Consider the following 22,327-nt stretch of genomic DNA (forward strand, 5'->3'; position numbering starts at 1 on the left):
GTGGGTTAAATAATTTGAAAATGGACATTTGGAAAGAAGTAGCCTGATTTAACTGAGCTACTCCCTGCTTAATTGGCAATTGGACACCAATCACAGGCCATATGCTCATAGGCTGAAGACAGGAATCAATTAGTAAAAACGTAATTTTCCAGACAAGGCCACTGGCAAGAGCTCCAAGGCAATGGTGTCGATTTTAGTGGACACATTTCTGTCTGATAGAACACAAGCTTGGGTGTAGCTGAAAATGTGAAGAAAAAAAACAGGCAGAGTGATAACTGAAAGATGTTTTAACACAAGCGAGGCGCGTGAGCAATATGCACACACACCTTTGTAATTTCTCAACAGGTCCGCAGGGGCTTTGGACAAGACAATCTCTCTCTCTCTCTCTCTCTCTCTCTCTCTCTCTCTCTCTCTCTCTCTCTCCGGAAAAAAGCCAAAGCTGTTAGCTCGCGCGCGCTCTGTCCCCACTCTCGCGCAACAGAGTGCGGACTGCCGAGAGCTCCGCACCACTTTCCGTCTCTTCCCTCCGCACTGCGATTCCGTGAGGTTGACGGCTCTCCTGGCGGACACTAACTACCCAAAACACCTGGACCGAGCGTCCGTCGGGGGCACGGCAACGTGTTTAGAGGTTCCTCGAGCAGACGACAAATGCTGGAGACCCGAGCCCAGTGCCCCCAGACCCGATGGGGAGGGAGACACGCAGAGCAGTGATGGGACAGTTTTCGGGAGGATGCTACCTGAGTTTTGGCATCCTCGTGCTTCTCGGTTCGCAAGTCCCCGCCACGTTAGCAAGAGGTAAGCACAGTAAACCCACTCTTTGATGAGCTGAATGTTTTATCTCATGGGGGTGTCTCAGTCTTCGAGAATAAAACTCGAGAGAAAAAAAGGACGTGTGTGCCTCGACAGACTGTTTTTTGGAGCTATGGTTTCAGTGTGTTGGGCTTTTGAAAAGTGATATTACAAGCCGGTGTTCAGTTTGTGTACGTGCGTTCGATAGTGTCTTAAAAAGTAGACCTTTCTCAGCTTGCATGTAATTATGACAAGTTTTTAATTTGTAATGCGACATGCGCTGGCAGGTGTCTGAGTAATGTGGTTCCTTTTGAGAAGATTGGTGTTTTTAAAGGTTAAAACGGTGTCGAGTTCCGTTAAACGCACTAGTGGAAATTGATAATCCGTTTGGCGAGCAGTTGTGTTCACAGAACAGAAGATAGTATTCGCTCTGCTCTGCTGCCCTTTGCCGCGTTTCAACTGTAATGGAAAGGGAGATCCATATCTTAACCCAACCAAAGCCCACTGTGCGAGTCATGTTTCACAATTCATTTTTGTGACAAGTTTGACATTTTTAGCTGCTAAAGCCATGTTGACAATTGCTAGAGGGTCTCATTAAACACACGAAGAAGACCATGGCTTGAGGGCTGTGCTCACTTTTGAAACTTGTAGTTGATATTAGTTGCTATTTGTTTGTTAATTCTAAATGCCATAGTAATAAAAAGCTAGGTGATCCAGTGGGTATTCAAGTTGGTCAAAAAGGTAACTGTGCACATGTTGGTGGTGTATTTATCAGATAACCGGTTGTGATGGAAGACTGAGATGTGCATTGTCTAAAAATGTTTCCATTTGGTCAGTGAATAGATTATTATTAAAAATCTTTTCCCTTTCTTCTGCTGAATCTGTCCTGACCTATTGACATCCATTTAGCTCACATGGCAGTGAAACAAAGATGCATTTGCAAGTCAATTAGTTAACTCGCCCTTAAGGTTTTCATTTTTTACATCCCAAGTTCTGAAATTAGCTTCAACTTTGAAATTTGCATAGCATAAATATTTGATTATGCATACGTATCTTCAGGGCAACTTTGCATGTAGAGATCAAGAGGTTTTTTGTCATTTATTCTTTTATGTTAGTCTGAAAGGCGTTTGAATATAACCTTTTTCAAAACCTTTCACTGCACATTGTTCCACAGCGGCTACGTTTTCATGTAAAGCATTGCACAATATTTAAAAATGAGTGACCTATGCTTGTCAAAAAAAACCAATAATGTTGTGAATGCATGAAAGTGAAATGTGCCTGTTCGTGCAAAATTTAATTTTCATAAGCTGCATAGGTATATGTTGTTATACATTGGCCTGGTTTTAGAGTGGCGTCTGCGATGGCTCTCTGCCAGGCTGTGAAATAAATATTTATGTTGTGCAATAATATGGATGTCAACAGTCAAAACACTCTATGCAGAAATCAAATGAGATGAAATAAAATGTCAGACTCCACAAAAAAACTGATGAAATAATGTAAAACATACGGGCAAAGCTAAGTTATGGCGCATGATTGAAATAAGAATTAAGTTCTCTAGCCACATACACGTATAAACTCCCCTACAGTAGAACATTTATTTCTCAATTAGAAGCCAGGTTGTAATTCAGTAATCTAAATTTATTCTCCATGTCTTGCAAGGACAGGACCTTAATACTCACCTGCAAGCATACAATTTAAAGCTAGGCACACTAAGGGAACACAAAGTAACGAGAACAAACTTAGCCCAAAGGAGAAACCTGGAATCGGTGCCCACAGGTGGATTCATGGAGGAGACGGGGCTGATGAAATGTTGAGCAGCAATGAACATAACAGACGTTTGCATTGTGATCAGTGAAGCAGAAGTGTTGGCAGTGAAAGGGTGAGCAAGAGCACCACAGCTTGGATATGTATATTTGTATGTAGAGTGTGTCACATGTGAGCGTAGCTACACAACAACAAGAATCATCTGTGTGTGGCTTTGTAGGCGTTTCTCCATGAGTCCCGCTTGTGACTGAATTCATTTCTTTTTGGATGATTCATGTTGAAAAAAAGAGCTTTTCATGATTTCAAAAAATGCTCAATTGTCACATTTCAAGCGAGGCCAACCTCAAAACAATTTGACATGACATGGAATTTAGTTCCATGGAAAAGACAGACAGCTTTCACAACAATGTCACAAAAGCATAAAGCATGGTCCTAATGTTAGGTAGATTATGGTTGCAACTGGCCATTATGATATCGCCAATATTATATGAAAATGTCTGTAGTTTATATTTTCCTATACCGTTTCTATCGCAGTGTCGAAAAACCAGCAGCCGAACTGCAATACGGCATTATTTACATTATTTGGACGACGCTTTACATTCCGATCCTTGCATGTTATTTTTATTTAGCACTAAAGTTCTTAATTAATAAATAATACAAAAAAATATATATATATATATATTATACAGCATAGTATCGCAATATTTTTTCTCAATCTAGTATCGAACACACAACTTTCGGCCAATGGTCTTATGACATATGTATTAGTCTATCTGTTCGGATCATCCCATTTTGCAGCAATAAAATTGAAGTGAGATGAACAGACAGAGAAATGTATCTCTTTAGATAAAACCGATGTTGATACCTTCCTGGGGGCATACCATTTGAAACTGGGAGAAAATTTGAAGTTGGAAAAAGGTAATACATCGAATATAACGCAGAATATTGCAAAAGTTTAAAATTAATAATATTGTCGTGACATAAGTATCGGATGATATCGTGATCTGGTGCCCCATATTTTAATATTTATATATATATATATATATATATATATATATATATATATATATATATATATATATATATATATATATATATATATATATATATATATATATATATATATATATGTATATATATATATATATATATATATATATATATATATATATATATATATATATATATATATATGTATATATATGTGTATATATATATATATATATATATGTATATATATATATATATGTGTATATATATATATATATATATATATATATGTGTATATATATATATATATGTATATATATTATATATATGTATATGTGTATATGTATATATATATGTATATGTATATATATATGTATATATATATATATATATGTATTATATATATATATATATATATATGTATATATGTATATATATATATATATATGTATATGTGTGATATATATATATATGTATATATGTATATATATATATATATATATGTGTGTGTATATATATATATATATATATATATATATATATATATATATATATATATATATATATATATATATGTCTAGTGCAGGAACCAAGAGCAGACCAGGACAAGGTAAGTAGGAGTACAAGGTGAGTATTTATTTGGAATAGAATGTGGAAACAGTTGAGTTGGTTGATGCGTGGGGAGACTGAGGGAAGGTGGCAGGGTTTAGTGCTGATCCAAATGTACTGCAGTGAATTCGACAGCCAGGCAGGTGTGAGTGATAATCCAGGTGTAGAACTGTAAGCAGAAGACAGGCGGCTGATTAACGATGGGCAAAAACAACAAAAGACTTCGCAAAACTAGGACCTTGATACGAGAGCAAAAACATACTGTTTACGCTAACGATCCGGCAGCGAATGGATGTCTGATCACGGCTTATGTAGTGCAGAGGATGGTAATCAGGACCGGGTGTGCAGATACCAGCAGGTGTAATCAGTTGGTGAATCAGCCGGAATGTGTTCAGGAAAACGAACTTCAGGTTAGAGCAACAAACAAAACGGAGGCAAAACAGGCTCAGGATGCTGGATCCATGACATATATATTGTTATTGAGATAAATTACCTTAATTGCGAAAATGGATTTTGGCCATATTGCCCAGCCCTAGCTGCAACAAACAATTATTTTCATCAATTATCAGTTGATTTATAGATGATTTTCACAATTAATAGTTTGGTCTATGAAATATTACAATTTACTAAAACCCAAATGTAATGACATTTAATTGCTTGTTGTCCAACAAAGACTCTAAAACCTAAAAATATTCTGTTAATACAATAACATAACACAAAGCAGCAAATCGTCACAAAACCAGGGAATGTTTGGCATAACAAAAAGACAAATGATTAATGGGTTGAGTTAAAGGTGCAGTAGGTAAGACTTATAAAACTAACTTTCTGTCATGTTTGCTGAAACGGTAATTAAAAAAAGAATCCGGCTCCTCTGGCACCACCTACAGACTGTAGTGTGATTTCCACCGCTCCCTGTTCAGAAGCACCAATCAAAGCTGTGGGGGAGGAGGGGGGGTGTCTAACTGACACTGCTCATGCACACACATTCATTCTCCCTTGTGGGGGGAGGAGCTTAGGAGACTGTTTTGGGCTTTAGCAGAAAGGGGGGAGGGACTGAGACGTTGTCGATGTTAAAAAAAAAAAAATGGGGCTAAGTCCTGGATCTTTGCAATCCTACCTACGGCACCTTTAAGGCTTAGTGACAGACAGGTTAGGAAAGTTGTAAAGCTCTGAAAGTATGGACATATTGCTGGTTTAAGTCTTTTCAAGGGATTTGTTGACAATAACAAATATTGAATGAATGATGCCAGCCTTATCCTTTTTTAAAATGCGATACTAATTGGATAGACTGATTTGAAACATGCGTTAGGTCCTAATGGACTATATAAGGTTATCGGGGTGAAATCAATCAATGTACCCATGTGCTGTGACACCGACATGACAACACTTCTAAGCCATGTAAGTGGTCAGCCTGGAGCAAGCCTGCACTCTCTATCCACTGGCAGAGCAGATGACAGACGCCCGATTGACCTTAGACCATGGCTGAGTAGGTTAGGTAGGATAACCGCCACTCTAACCTTCCTGCAACCAGAATGTCGTGCATAGATCTGGGGAAAAACATAAAAGTCTCGACAACACATCAGCACTGGCAGATGCTTGCACAATACACACTTTAATTTACATTTTAGGAACATGAATATGCTGTTAATTTAATCAAATTTGACAAGCTCGTAGTGGCCAAGGCTTGGATCTGCAGCCATTGTGCCTCCTGCTGCTAAAAGCGCATTCTGGCTTTAGCATGGCGCAAGTGCAAAAATCTCAAGATAAAAACAAAGAGGGAGTGAGAGAGGAATAAAGGGCAATCGAGTCATCTCTGCTATGTTTTATTTATCCCCAAAAATGGCTACCAGATTCTTTCTCAAGCTCCAGCTTTGATTTAACTGACATTTCACATGAGATGAATTTATGAGCACAGATGGGCTGGTTTCCACAGTTGTTTCTATTCTGTTGGAGATCGCATGGTGGTCATATTGCCCAGTTTCACTATTGCATTATTCAAAGGGAACCCATTTCTCCATCCATCTCACCAACCCCCTCTCCCATCGTTTTTCTTCACATTTAGAGGGATCTAAGCTCACCAGCAGCCAAACATTGGTAGAGAATATATTGTCCAAGGCAGAAAGCTACAAAATCCAATATGGTGTGATTGGGAATGTTTTGCAAAGAAATTTTGCTTGAAAGTTAACACACGCATTACACTGAAGCATTAGGAGAGTCTGTGTTGGACAGAGCTACAGTAGTAATCAAACAACTATTGTTTTTGTCTATGAGATATTGAGACTTTGGAATCTGGTCAATAGATAAGCTTTTGTTCATGGTATTCCCATGAGAGATAGGATTGATTGGAACAGACTCCTTTTGGTTGCTCCGATAAAACACAATGCTTTCATTATAAATCTGTTGTCATATTTCTACTTTATTCCATTGTGGTTATGTATTGATTACTAGAGGTCCTTCTCTTCTTTGTTGTATTATAGAATTCTTTCTACTATATTAGATGCAGCTATTTCTGGTACTATATTGTTTAGAGTCAGTACCTCTGCCCCAATTCGGATCAGAGTCTTTTAATATTAGGTAATGTAACAACAAAATGCATTTAATATTGATTTAAATATCTATCTGGTACATTAAAATACAGCTGTAGACTACTAAATTTGTCTCACCTTTTTCTTTTTTTTTATATATTTGTTTTTTACAAGATATTTGTTCCAAATACTGAATGTGTGACTCCTGAGATTAATTTGTATCTTGGCAAATCCCTGTATTTTAAAAGATTGTTGTCAGAACTCAGTCACTCACACCAGTGTGCACAAAATTAAATTTTCAAAAAAGCAGTAGGGCTGCATATGAGGAAAATGTGATATGCAATACTTTGTTGAATTTTAAAAAGAATAAAAGGAAATGCATTTCCAACATTCTTTTATAGAACAAATTGAACATTTATTTGAATATAAAATGCACCACTAAAAAAGAATGTACAGTTTTCTACTGATATTTTCTTTCGACTAACTCAAAAATCTCAGTGTCTTTCAAGATATGTCGCAGCCTTTCGCAATGTTCATATTGCGGCAGTTGATATCGCGGTGACGCTAGAAAAACGATATATTGTGCAGCCCTAAAAGACATTCTAGTTTTCACTGGCGTATGCAGTATGCACTGTAGAGCAGCTTTCAGCTTTGCAACACTAGCAGGCCGTGGTGGACAGTGGAGTACAGTGATGAAAAGATTATCATTTGATCGGGTTTATTTAAGCCGACAGCGATCGATCAGCCTAAAAAATGCCCAGATCGACCTTGATACCAATTCTTAGAATAAGCTCTAGGCATCTCTAGCATATATCCATAGTTACATACTACATAGAGATTATACTTTCATTATTCAGCATCATTTATACACGTTGCAAGCGTACCGGATGTTTGCATGCTTGCACTGTAATGCTGTACAGTGGTATCTGATTGCTAAAACGCTGTGAAAATGACAGGGTGTCAAATGTTGCCATCTCAGTCGCCTCCTGCAGATTTGCCTCTCAGCCTTGTCTCCGCAGCCTTGAAGCTTTCTGTTCGATAAGAGCTAGCATTGCTGTCATGCGTTTTCTAATAACGCTGAAAGGGAATCCTTGGAGATAACTGCCAATCCACAATGCACCATTCAATGCCTCACTGGCTAACTCAAGGGCATTGCCACAAAGGCAAGATTCACACCATACACCATTCAATTCAATGCCCTGCCTCCCCCCCCACACACCTCTCTCTTCCCATCTTCCAGTTTGTACCACACTTTTGTTTCCTCAAAAGCGCTTTTATTTCGTAAACACTCTGTCCCCTCATCCTTTCTTGTTTCCCACTCCTCCCTTGCAATTCCTCGCGATGTAATTTAGTTTCGGTGGATTGTTGCTGTGACAAATGTTTTGGTTCTGGTATCATTTCTCACCTCACCACCCGACTGAACGGGAAAGGGGAGCTGAGCTTGGAGAACGAGGGAGCAGGGTATGGTAGAAGGCAAAAGCAGAGGGAGAGAGGGAAAGACGGATATGAGGGTTACAGTGCAGAATACTTAAGTATCTCATGTTATCAGTAACTGCCACAGCAGTTTGTCAGTAACAGCGAGCACCTGTCACTGCTCTCCCTGATGAATTAATTTCAAGAGTAATCAAAAGCAAATGCATATTTAATGACTTTCGGATTAAAGTACGGGTTCGGTGTTTGTGTGTTTGGTGTGTGCGCTCCAGTGTTTTGACACGCAGAAGCGAACATGTTCATCCACCAAGTTTGGTGGCGAGTGAGAAAATGTGATGAAAGTAAATCAAAAATAACACACTTAGACATCAGCATCAATGTTTTGTTGTTGTTGTTTTGTTATATAGTGTCACCAGGGAGACTTCATAGGCCATAGTACAATATTGACGTGAAACTTCAACATATCAAACATGAAATGTAAGAAATCCATACTGTAGAGGCGGACATGTGATTGATTTCCTTGTTAGGGTGCTTCAGAACTATATAAAGCCCTTTTGACCATATACTTCATGAAACACGTGCTGTCATGGCAGTATGTGCAGTAGTCATCAACCACGTTAGCATTGACATCGTCCCATCTCTAACCCCCAATCTCCACCAACTGCGGAACGTCTGCGGATCCGCTCCGGAATGGCGGCGGAGTCAATAGGTTTCCATTAAAGTCAATGTGTGTATTTTCACCGACTGCGGAACGGCTGCGTTCCGGCTCCGTCCCAACTCCGGCGATCCGCAGCCCTCCTGAGCAGACACGCAGAGCTTAAATTTTTTTGACGGATGCTGGAGAGCGCCGCAGCAATTCAGCACAGGGCAGATCGTGCGGGACAGGAAATCGAGCACAGAAAACAAAATTAAACATCCGGGTTCATTTTCAAAATAAAATACACCGCGCTCACGGCGGATCATATTTCCCTGCACTACACCTTGAAAACGTCATAATGGATGTTAGTTTTGTTGTTCTGTTTATAGAAACTACATCCTGTCACATTGCGCGATCATACATGAGTTTGCGAGATCTCGTGGGTCCTCGTGACTTCAGCGGTCAGTCATGGCCGCAGCCGTTGCGCAACAAATCCAGACCTGGTGGGTATTAAAGGACGGGGGAGCACGGAGCCGACACGCAGCGGAGCCGATCCACAGCCCTTCCGCAGTTGGTGGAAATGAGGGGTAATGGTTTGAGGCCAGTAAGGTGTGGTGGTAAATGTTTGAGGACATTGTTTTCATTCGAGATGAACAGTGATCCCATTTCAGTGTGTGTTCCATAGGTTTGTGGAAGACTTAGTTGCACGTATTTGGCGTGAAGGTTCAGGGTTTCTTTCTTAGAACATTTTTTTTTTTCAATAAAAACGCACAAATACAATTTCTCATTATTTTGGACCATTCTTATTAGAGAGCAGAACATAAATAACACTCGAAAAGCTTAAAGACACAACTTGCTAAAGAAGTCCACTGGGGACCAACTACAAAAGTTATTTAGTTAGTTGTAATGCTCACTATTGATTTTACTTGATTTCATTAATTCGGCTTCGGTGGTGTCCAAAACTGCTTGGGTGCTGTGCCTTTAAACCTCATATTGGACAGGATAAAACCCTGCCATTTTATGTTCTGGCTGTTTGGGTTGTTCTATCTAGACCTCATTTTGTAAATCCAAGAGAGGTTTGCTCTCCCTCTCCGTTTTTTAGTATAAAAAAATCTGATGACACCCCAAGCTGCAGAAAAGCACCATGCCTGGCTATTTTTCATGCACCCCTGTCTTTCTCAATGGCTATTTGGTGCTTTTGTGAGTGTCAGAGATGCTGGATGCGGTTTAAGAGTCCCTCCTGGTGCATGCAGTCTACATAATAACTCTCTGTAGTGATGTGTGGCTGTGTGATGTAAAAACCAACAAAGCTCTGTCATTCATAAAACAGAAAGTGGAATCCCATTGGTCTTTGAAGATGCATCCTGTGTTTTTTTCAGAAGAAATGCTCAGTCCTGCAGACATGGGCACGATTCAGAAGTACTGTCTTTGTGAAGTGCTAACCTAAAAATACATTAAGCTCAAAGTTGAACTTTAAACCACAGGGAACAGACTATTCTAAATGCATTTTCTTTAATCCAGATTTCATGACTCTATTAAATAAAACGATCATTGAAAGACAAAAGTAACTGAAAATAATTAGTCATTTTTGCTTAGCTACCAAACTGTTCATGTTTTTCCAAAAAAATAAAATAAACAGAGTTTAATGAAGCAGAAATAATCCCATGAGTGACCCTGAATATTAAATACATGTTAATCAATTACCTCATAATTAAATAACATTTTAATTCATTGTGTCGGAACATATTTAATATTAATTTAGTCTACTGACCATGCACACAGCCACCATCATGTGTAGAATACATGATTTCGCCATGCTGTAGACGTTGAATCTGCAGTTTATCCTTGGAGAGAGCTTTGGTAAGAATATTTTAGAGCAACATTCTTCTTGCTGAGCAAAAAGCTTAAACTCCAAGGGACAAGGGGCACACCTTGAGCAGTTTAAAGCCACACTGTGACTCTCTTCACCTTTTCTCTCTCACTCGTTACCTTTGCTGTCCTTTCTCCTTTTATTGTTTTTATTTGGCAGTGAAAGGTGAATTTCAAAATGGTTAAAGAAAAAAAAAACTTCAGTCACCACGCCAGTTCAAAGTTCACTAAGCGGAGTGCGCACGCCCATCTCCTAGCTGGGCTCTCATGGCAGGCCTCCCCCACGCCCATGTCAGACCTTTTACAGCCTCGATCAGCCAACACTGGTTGTCCTTCCCTTGGCCATCACTGTGCCACTACCAGCTCTTTTTCCCTCCTGGCCTGCTCAGTGGTAACTCAGTCAGAACTGTAGAGTTTCTCCTCTCTTAATACTCCAGCCCTTCCTCAACCCTGGACACGGTTCATAACAAACGTGTTTGTGGTGTCCTTTTTAGTCTGCTATCCTTGAACAGAAGTAATATTCTTACTTCTTGAAGCATGTTCTGCTTTTATTGTTGTCATAGTAGCCAATTTTAAAGGTATTCTAAATGCTTCTGGAGAGAAACTAGTGTGTCATTACACATTGCTCTTGTCCACATTTTTCTTGGTTTGCAGCTGCATAACCTCCTGCAGTCTTTGCCTGCTGTTTGGTCACATTTGCTTAATATGAATTTGAATGAGAAACCAAAAAATCTATTTGTGCAACTGATTTACATTTAAATGAGGGAGTGAATTAAGCATTTTAAAACAAAATGTGAAAAAAAATAAGGATATAACAAATATCCCACTTTTATTTACATTCCTACTGAACTGTGTTGAATTCCCTTCCTTCGGTGTATTGACACTGGTTAATGGTTTGAACAGTTGAATTTAAATGTTCATCCATACATAAGGTAGTGTGTTTTCTTCTGCTCTCTGAGCACCGCTGCAAGGTCATGCATGTGTAACTTTGATGAGGTTCCCCTTCAGCCAAGGACTCCCCTTTGTCATTAAGATAGATAACATCTATTCTGTGCATCAATGTGGCTACATTCATTTAAAGACTACTTTTGTTTCACCTCACAGACGGCACAATCAATAAATAGCCTTGCCTATTTCTGCTTCATTTCCTCTTAGCTGGTTTGGACCAACTCAACCTCTGGGCTGAGGATAGATGCTGCTACAACATCTACTTTATAATGTCAGAGCGCCTAAAAACATTTACAACGATTTGGAGAGAAAACACTTGAATTAAGATTATTTTTGACTCGTATTGCAATTGCAATGTGATTGACGATATTGAAGGGAATTGTCATTCTTGAATAATGTTTTTCATTTTCAAAATTGTAAAATTGAATTAAAATGATCATGGTGTGATTTCTTTGTGAGGATCTGTACCAAACAAAGTCTGTAGAAAACGATTTGTAGACCGGGACTTCTTTGCAGCGGCAAAATACTTAATCCAGAATGGTATTTTTGCTCGTATTATGCGTTTAACAAATGTTGCCCCTTCTGCGATTAAGATATTGCACTCTAGATTAATTGTTCAGCCCTACATGTGCAATTAAGTTTTAGTTAGGAATTAAATAATTAATGCTGGTGTTATGCTTTCTTTTCATTAAAACAATTCTCTCAAGACCCCCAAACCAACTAAGAATTTATCCTAAAAATGGTCTATGTAGCCAGAGTATAAATAGCTTATCTTCTGCTTCCAATCTTTAAAGCTCCACTGTCACCCAAAGACTATTAAAAACACATTAAAACAGCCATACTGTCGCACTGGGTGATATGTTCCTCTATTGCAATCAACACGGGCGTGTAGTTTATTCTGAAAGAACTCCACACCACGCTTGGAGTTGGGCAGACGTCATGCTGGTTATTTAAACGGCAGTGCTTTTGTTTGACAAGCTGAGGGAATAAATATATTTCCTGTACCAGTTGGTCTGACAAGTTGACAAACAATGCACTGTATATATATCTTAATGAAAATTTAGAGTTTGGTTTAAGAAAGGGTAGGTTTTAAACTGGACAAAGGTAAACATTTTCAAGGGTCATGTCCACATTGAACCTAATAATGCAACAATAAAGTGCCTGCGTTTTCAATAAACCTTTTTATACGGAGTACTGTAGTTAGCCATAAATTATTTTTGTAACAGCCCCACTTTGTTGTAAAACGTCACGGTAGAAATGGATGTGAACCGTGGCGTATTAGAGGGTAAGATACAGTATTTCTGCTGGATAACTCTTGCAACTGTCATCCTGTCGTGGTCTCCAACCAGAGCATACACATGTACTGACAAGATCCATATTCAACGCACTGAATTGTAGAAGCATCTGAAATTGAAATGTCAGGTTGAAATTACCATGCCTTGACTTAGAATGTGGAAATAGAAAAGACAAGCTGTTGTGCCCCAGCATCTCGTGTTGACATTTTTGCGTGCATTGTGTTTACTGACTGTGTCCAATACCTTGATACCAGATTCGGTTAGAGTGAAAAGCCCTGCATTTTCCACAGAAAACGGTCAAGCTTTTCTTCTGTCGAGTATCATAATTGGACTGCAGCACCGGTCTCATTCTCCTACTCTTAATCAGTTATCCTGAGATCTGTCGAAGTATCCTTCTCCTTTTCCAGTGTATGTGTGTGCGTTGTATAGCTTTAATCCAAAACAAGGCCTGATAAAATGAGAGGATAAAACCCAATTACCCAGTAGGCAGTCCTGAGTCATTTCCCATTTGTTCCAGCCATTTTCTCCTCTGTCTTCTCCTCTTTATCTCGACTTCTATGGTTTACTCAAAGACCACCCCAGCTGATTGTAATCTGTAGGTGAAAAGAAATGAGATGGAAAAATGTGAAGAAGAAACTGAAGTGATAGAGTGAGCTAATCGATGCCAAGCTGCTTGCACACAGGGATTTTCTTTTCTCTTCTGTACAATCTTCCAGTGCGATTGTGAAGTTTGTGTGCGCCAGGCTTCTGAGGGGACCAATTAAGGAACGGCAGGGCAGGAGCTTGAACTGCTGGCTCTCCTAATGGCCTACAGGCTGCAGTGGTCCTGATCCATAGTCAGTCGATAACACAAGCCCCCCTGGTCTCAGCCAATGAATGCCAACTATCAAACAAAGAAAATTAAAAGTCAGAATGGAAAAAATACTCTTGCATGTTAAAAAATGTCTTTGTTTTTACTGTCACATTACAGTAAAATTGATGACAGTACACTGATGGCAGAACAAACTTTTTTTTTTTTTTTTATGCCAAGACAGCTAAGTGTAAGACAGACCACAGCAGGCTCTTGACCTTTGCAAAAGATTAGCTTTTTTTTTTTTAGGTTTAAGTTCCCCGTCTCTGAGTGGATGGGTATGTGTGTTCATTTTTCTTTGTCGGGCTTAGTCACTTTTTTGTCTTTGTTGAATACAGTGTTTGTTGTAGCCCTCACATACTGCGGGAATACACTGCTGACATTCAGCTCCCTCTCTGCTGACCTACAAGGTGTATGATAACCTACAGGAACAGCGGGTTTGTTTTTCAGGGCTAATGGAGAACACTCCCAAGACAGAACATAAACCAATGATGCCATGACCCATCTCTAAGGGATTCTGTTCACTCCTAGCATTTCCCCTAGATAGGTAGAGTCTATAATGTAATGTGAATGGCTTAAATGTAATCAATAGCCATAGATATCATTTATGAATCTCTTCAAACACACTAGACTTTGAATTACTAGTCTACGGATGTTGCTTTGGTGCATGTGCTGTACTACAGTATGTGCAGAATTGGGCTACATTCTGTTGGAAGACTATCGGATATTCTTAATAGTTTAATTTCTGTAGTTTCTTCTCAGTGCACCTGCTGCTGATGTACAATGTTTTTTTTTATGACTCAGAACTTAAGGTACGAGAAGGGCTCAGGGCACTTATTCTTGTTTGCTTTACCACTCTAACTCTGTAAGAAAAGTAAAAAAAAAGAGAGGTTATCTTCAATCACAAAAAACAACTATTGACATGGAAGACATTTATTTTGACAATTGTTTTGTTGTCACTTGTTGTCAAGTGAGATCATGCCGGTCTTGTGTCACGCAACCTTAAGACTGTGAGAGCAAATGTCTTCAATAGAGGACAATAAAGAATGAATCTGAAATATAATATAATATCAACACTTTGGTCCAGAGCAACATATCTCGAAAACTACTGTCCAGTTTGTCGTGAAATTTTGTAAGCACATTTCATGCTCCCCTGAGGATTGGCCATGGCCCTGTCCTTTCAGGACTATGTTGGATTTGCTAGGATTTTTTTTCTTTCTTTGTATTGATAACTTGGGATTTTACAGGTAGACTTGACATGAAATTCCTTTCTTCAGTTTCAGCCATTTTTCACAAATGTTGGCACACAACATACATGGATATGCTTTGGCGCATGCTTATTAGTATACCCATCAAAACTAAATAGAATTTTTTTTTTTTTCAGCAGCAGCCCAATGCTTATCACTGTCTAATAATTTCCCACATGCTTCCGCTTCACAAAATATAATACGATTTAATATATAATACATTTGGAAGCTCTGGTTTCATTATTCATCTCTTTCACCGTGACGAATATGGGCACATTATTGCATGTCCATTGCACATTCTACATAACTGGCATGAGAAGCTGTATACCTTACTCTTACCTACCGATAATTATGACAACCACCGCCTTTGTGAGATCCTGCACAAGTCTAAAAGACATGACCGAAATGCACATTCTACAAGGCGCCCTTGTTCTTGATGCTAAAGCAGTGCAGAAAAAAAGATAGTTGTGCACAGGCTTTTTCCATTTTATGCCTTTTTTGTATTAAGGATTGATGCACGTTAGATTGCTTTGCTAACCGCTGCCACAACAAAATGCTACATATTGACCGCCACAATACTATTTACATTTATCTATATAAAAGTGTTTCTGACTGTGTGTGTAAATGTGATTTGGTGATTCTCAAGTGTACTCTATGGAGGCCAAGGAATCTCATGTGGTCTAATTGTGGTTGCAGGTGCTATTGATTTGTCTGCATCTGTTCGTTATGGTCTTTCCATCCTATATCCTCACCAATTCCTTTCCTCTTATCTTCATTCATCTCTTCAAAGTTGTTTTAAATGTAGCTTTAACTTGCTCACTGAATGCTTTGTATCTGCTACAGAGCAATGTTTACCACCATCGAGCAAATGTAAGATGCAGCAAATATTAGTGTTTAACATGCATGTGTGCACCTGTGCAATGTTTATTTTCTAAATCAGCAAGTTTTTCCAGTGTACATACAGTACAAAGTGCACATCCATTTGCCAAGTGGACACCAGACTATTTGTTTACCATCATTCTAGATGTCCTCTGATATCTATCTCTTCTAGTTATTTATTCTCCATCTGCTCCGTTTCTGTCTTTCTGTCTGTTTTCCCTTCATAATCCAACACTTGTGACATTTTATTGCTTACCTACTTTACAATGGCGCATCAGCGCTGTATTTTATTATGTGTTTTTTATTATGTGCGCCACATGATTAAAGTGGTAATGGCCTGAGACGGTGGCTTGTTGTAGCAGGAGGCCTGGTGTTTGGGTGTCCTGTGGCGTTTTAATTCACTACTTTTTTACAAAGTTTAAAACCATTGCTTTAAGCAGAAAATTAGAAGACATACTGCACAATATTCTAGTAAAAAAATATACTGTAACAGAATTGTGTGCATCTGGCTATTGTATGTGTGTACATCCTTCTCTCTTGTTACTTGATGCTATCTGTATAGGAAGACTGGTATTCATAAATGACAGTTTGGAATCCACACGTTTCCATACCTGAACTTCAAAATGGGTTGTGCTGTCCAAAACAAGTTTGTTTTCATAAGACTATGGCTTAGTTAAGGCAAATACATATTGTATTACTTATGCTTTTGCTACTGAGAGAGCACAGTCATTATTCTCCTGAATTAGGTCCTAGTCAGGTAGACATAAACATAGTTTGTTTTAGGCATATTTGTACAAATAACCAGTGCTCCCATTTTCTAGTAAGGACAGGCTCCAAAGAATAGATCTCAGATTAGTTATTCCAAGACACATTGTGTCCTTCTTTTGGGTTCAGCTTGGAGTGCTTTGATATCATAGAATATGTGGATGTGCTTATAATTGTCAACTATCATTAAATACAACTAGAAATGTAGCTGCCTTGTTAAAATGTTTATTTTTTTTCTGTCTCATGAACTGTTCTCAAAAACATTTTGTCTTTTGTGAAGACAGATTTGTTTTCAGGTTAAACGGTCATACTATAGCCCACTATTGTATATTTATTTGTGCATTGTAACCCTTACACTATGAATACAGGCAGAGCTGTCTAACAAGCTCAGCACACTGAAATGAGAAAAAGCCCAAACCCATAAGGACAGGCTGTATGTTTGTGAGGTCACACTGCTAATCACCTGCACAACTACTGTAAGATTTATATCTGTAGAACCCTCTCAAATAAGCCTTTGAAAAAACACTTTATCCCAAAATAAAAACAAACCAGGGTAAAAATGTTTTAATTAAGATGGAGGGCACTAAACGTAAACAATGAGATTAGTTTGGTTAAGGTAATGGCCGACTTACAACAGCAACCAATCTGACATCGAGGAAGCTGTGGCGGCAGGCGGTTCATCACTAGGCCAGTCGGGTCGTTCACAGAAGTGCAAAACTCCCTGAAGGTCTGCACTGGGCAGGTATGATATGAAAAGGGCTGAACCGACAACACAGAAAACCAACACCCAAAGAAATTAAAGAGAGAGAGAGAGATCATCATCATCATCATCATCATCATCATCATCATCATGTCACTGTCAAGAGACTAAGGCGTACAGATCCAGAGCCCTTGTGTTGTGCATGCTGGCTTACTCCCATGGTTTATTGGCACAACTAAATAGAACAGAGCCATCATTAATGTTATCAGTTACGCTTGTGCTTTTCGTGCATGACGGGACAGAACGCCGTAAGGAATGTCTGTTCAAAGCCACATTTTTAACGGTTGAACAGCTTCGCACAAAGCTGAAGTTAACTTAAATAAGCACGTATTGTCCTTTTTATTTATTTAGTCTTTATTTATTTGTTCATTTATTCATTCATTATTTGAGTTTCTCTGGCAATACATATGAGCAGCTTGTTAGTTGTGAGTTTTGTGCATCTTTTTACAAGACTGACCAAATGCTAAAATGCAGTTAGACATTACAAGTGGGGAGACGCAATGTGATTGGCTGTATGAAAATGTGAATCCTCTTGAGTGAAGATAGCTTTGTGAAAGGCCTGGCATTGTGCTGTATCGCTTGCTCCTCTTTATTACTTGTGCACTTAACCTTGATGGCTCGCAAATAACCACTAATGATTGCACAATACAGTAGCACTGTACAATAGATACAATAAAGTATTCATTTTGATAAATTATACTGTCGGAAATTACAGAATGAAAATCGAATAAAAACTCAACACAATTCAGATGTTTTTTCCCCCCCTCCACTCACATGTGTTTTGCTTTTTGTAACTACAGTTGGATGTTTGACCTTCTCTGTGCAGAATGATGTACGTGCGGAGTTCGACACGAGAAGGCGGTTTTCCCATTCATCTGCTGAAGGGGAAAGTTTCTCTGTGCTCACCTTAAATCAAAGTTCAAGGTCTCCCAAGTTTAGAAGCCATGTGGTGTTCAATGTGCAACTATGATTTGGAAACTTGACGCCTCAGTACACATACACTTAAAATGAAAATTCTAGATGTTTCAGTTAGTTAGGAGTAGATGTTGTGATATGATTCTTGTCAAATTAGAAGTATTTTTTGTATCTCTGAAACATGTCCAACAGTGCAACTTTAATTAGAGCATTAAGAACTGTAATGGCTGTTCACTTTACTTCAAAGCTGGTTATGTAATGTCAAGTTTGTGGAAAAAAAACACTGTTTGGTCTCATCCCACTATGGTCACCCATGAAGAAGAGCTGTAAGCTATCAAGTGCATCATAAAAATGTAACCGAAACAGACTGGACAAGAACACAGCATATTGTGAACATCATTAAATGTATGATAACATATTTACTGTCATATTTATTTATTTTTAAAACAACTGCAAACACATTTATCACATCAAGTCATCAGAACGATAAAATGGTAAATAACACATTGCTATTTTATTTAGCACTGACGAAATTATGTACCACCTCATAAATTAGAGACGACTTGCCTGGAACATCCTCGTTCTCTCTGCATCTCCCTCGTTCTCTCGGCAGCTTACACAGATGTTAAGGACAGGTGGCTGTAAGGGATGTGAAACTGCAAACTTGTTGTCATCCTTCATACCTGGCTGAGGGCGAGAGCTGTTGGCAAGTCAAATGGCAAAGCTAATTTCTTAAGTTATCTTCTCCAGCTTTGAACTATAGCAAACATGGTGGATCAATCTGTTTCTGGACCAACTGCATCTTTCCTCATTTCACCTCCTCAATTGAGGACAGTGCTTTGCTCATGCATTATGAGGATGACATTGATTACAAGCAGCACAGAGCAGAGGCAAGGCAGTCATTAGGCATTCTTTTTCATCATTGGCCACACCTCCTTTGGCACAGTTTGTGCTTTGACAGTTTTTTTAAAAGTTTTTTTTTTAAAGTTTTTTTTAAAAACAAAATTTCAGCAATCTGGGAGCTACTCGCACAGGAAACAAAATGCTTTGTCATACTCTCGAATTGTAGTTTCCACCTTCTCTCGGTGGAATGAGAGCAGGTCATCAAATAACCACAATTCACATTGACTGCTTCACAATCTTTTGAGAAATCTGTTTCACTTGTACTTTTATATTCATGTCCCTTTTAATAGTATAAAGTTACTGCACATCACCTATTAATTAAAGGGAATGCATCGTTGTATAACGTGAATCCTTCTGCCTCCATTGGTCCTTGGAGTTTCCAAGCTGCTTCACCAAAGGGGCATTTAGGTCTTCTTTTATTTATATAGATGGCCTCGGTCTTGTGACCCAGTAAAGGGAACAGCCTATGTTCCAGTTTGCCTAATTGTAGCAGCATTTTAAAGGGTGTAGAAGTCAAGTTATCCAAGCTTTGGGACAGACAGACCCCAGCGATTTTGGTTCTTAGCCAATGGTAAATAGAGAACCACTGAGCACATTCATCTGTGTTTTGGTTTCAGGTTTTGTATTTAGGACAATGGAAATGTAGCTTATTGGCACAAGGTGAAACACACACCGTCTACTGTGGTTCCTACTAACACCCCTGGCCTGCCCTCCCTTGTGGGTTGATACACAATGATATACTTCCCCCTGCCCCTGTTTCAGTTCTTGAGTTTTTTAGGGCATTCCTGCAAGGAAAAAAATGCTGATGGGATGACATCTTATTCAGGCCAATATTGTGATACTCATATTCAAGTGGCAAAAAGGAAGAAGGAATCATGCAGACACACTTTTTACAGGCAATTTAGTAAGAAAATGACAACTCGTTACATGCCTTCAGTCAGCCTAGTAGGCAGAGAACAGGCAAACAGGATACCGGAAGCTAGAGTAGCAATAGCTAATAGGGACCTAAGGAGACGAGGAACAGGTGTGCAAGCAGGTGGCTGAATCTGAAGACTGTCAGGGTGGGAAAACAGAACAGGGGCGACAAGTGGGCAGGTGAAGAATGACAGAGTCCTGGGGGAAAGGGTGGCAGTTCATGCATCAACATGACACTGACTCCCTCTGAATGGCACACACTAATGTGCACACCTCTGTCTAAAGAGAATGTGACTCAGTTTATCCAAAGCAAACTGTCGGTGGATGAAGGGGACAATAACCTTACTTACCTGATATGAAGTATTGCCTTTGTACTTAATCCAACATTTTTCATTTTTGTGCATTTGCAACACATTTCATACAGAGCAGGACATTTCGAAAATAAACACGATTTAATGGTTCTTCCATGGCATAAGAAGCACACGAGTATTTATGATTAATACCTATTCCTTAAATATAAAAAACAGAGGCCCAGATTGCTCAGCTGGTCTTTTAATATACCTGCATCCCAAAACTGCAGAGTTGATAAATGGTCTTTGATTCAATTTCATACTAGAATTACATTTAAATTCCATTACTAGTTTAATATAGGAACTATACTTTTATTTCTGTTTTTGAACCGAGTAAAGGATGTTCACATGTCCAGAAGAAATTTCAAAACATGCAAATGCTGAGGCTTTTATGATTATGAGACCGTATGCCTCAGTGTTCACCTTCTTTTGTGCATATTTTGTCAGATCTAGTCCTGTTATATCAGATATAATTTTCCAGACATACAGTATATGAATTTTAAATTCTCAGAAATTCATGAAAGCTTTGATCCACCTGCTCTTTTTTCTTCTCCCTCCTGCTCCTCAGCAGGTAGCGGAGCATTAACCTTTTGCCAGTGTTTCTAAAATGAGGGCTGGGACGGTGGGATTCCGTTACCCTTACAGTACATCCCCAATCTCCAATGTCTCTGCATCTTGCTCCTGTGAATCTCCTCATTCACTCGAAAATGAGGGCCCAGTAAAGGTGACTGGCTTTGATCAAGATGACTCTCTCCCTAGTAGCATTCGATGGCCAACACATAAGTGCAAAAGGCTTTGAGCACACCAGACAAAGTGAAACTTGAATGAAGTGTTAAATAACAGCTGTTGGGGATTTTTAAACGAAGGCCTGCTGTTTGAAACGAAGGCCTGCTGTTTGTATTCTTGGACTTTAAACTCTGAGAATTGCATTTCAGGTGGTTTAATTAAGTAAAGTAAATTAAGTTCCTATCAGGCTGAATCTAGACTATAGGCTTCTAACTAAGGCTGCTTGGGATTGAACAAGTGTTGTGCCTGCAATTCGACTTTTTCTCTTCTGATACGATAGCTAAATTCAGGTTATTTGCCGACGTCAAGTAGCCTACTGATCCGATACCATTGCTCTTTTCTTTCTTTTCTTCTTTTTTCTAATCAAATTTAAAAAAACACTTTTTCACTGCTTGAGACTCATGGGGATCACTGTTATGCAGGTTAACATGAGGCTGTTACTGTGAAACATTACTTCTTAATAGGGCTGTTGGAACGAATTACAAAAGTTGAATATAATTCGAATATAAAAACAATCAATACTATTCGAATGCTGAAATTACTATTCAAATGTTTTTTTTTATATATATAAATAGGTTGGCTAACGTTGGATAATCTCCCTCTTCTCATGTCACATCTGATGAACAATAAGTTACGGGAGTAAGAAACACAAAGCATTGTGAACTAACGCTACGTACAGATTAACGTCAGTACAAGGGGGAGTGACAGGCTGCGGCTGGAAATCGGAAGAAGGATGGGAAGTAGTTTTAACATGACTTTAAAATCGACATCCACCAAGCCAAAATGCTTATGTTATCAATAGTTAGCTCGTTCTGGTTTCCTAGCTGCGTCGTGAGTTATAGGAGCTTAGCTGGGAGCTTCATGGAGAAAGCTGAAGTTAATGTTAGCTACCCTACAGCTGTCAGTTAGCTTTGACTTCATATATTACCTTCTAACAGCTGGATTCTCAGTAACGTGACAATCTGCAAAAAACTGGTTGCTTTTAAATAGTAGTGACAGCACCGTTTGTTTTAGTTATCAATGCCGTTAGCATCGTGGGTGGCTAACACTATTGTTGCTTAGTTTGTGACAAATTGTTTCGGCTGTGCTTTCTAACATGA

The 22,327-nt window shown here is 38.8% G+C and overlaps 1 protein-coding gene across 1 annotated transcript in view; it reads left to right on the forward strand.

The window, feature by feature from the left end:
- Positions 1–447: 447 nt before the first annotated feature.
- LOC120545040 (netrin receptor UNC5D-like) overlaps positions 448–22,327 on the forward strand; it is a 202,485-nt gene continuing 180,605 nt past the window's right edge. The window contains exon 1 of the mRNA XM_039778981.1: positions 448–795. Within this exon, the coding sequence (XP_039634915.1) occupies positions 684–795 (112 nt within the window). The 5' untranslated portion in view covers positions 448–683. The remainder of the gene's footprint in view (positions 796–22,327) is intronic.

Source organism: Perca fluviatilis, chromosome 17 (genome assembly GCF_010015445.1).
Source record: "Perca fluviatilis chromosome 17, GENO_Pfluv_1.0, whole genome shotgun sequence".
Taxonomy (NCBI): Eukaryota; Metazoa; Chordata; class Actinopteri; order Perciformes; family Percidae; genus Perca; species Perca fluviatilis.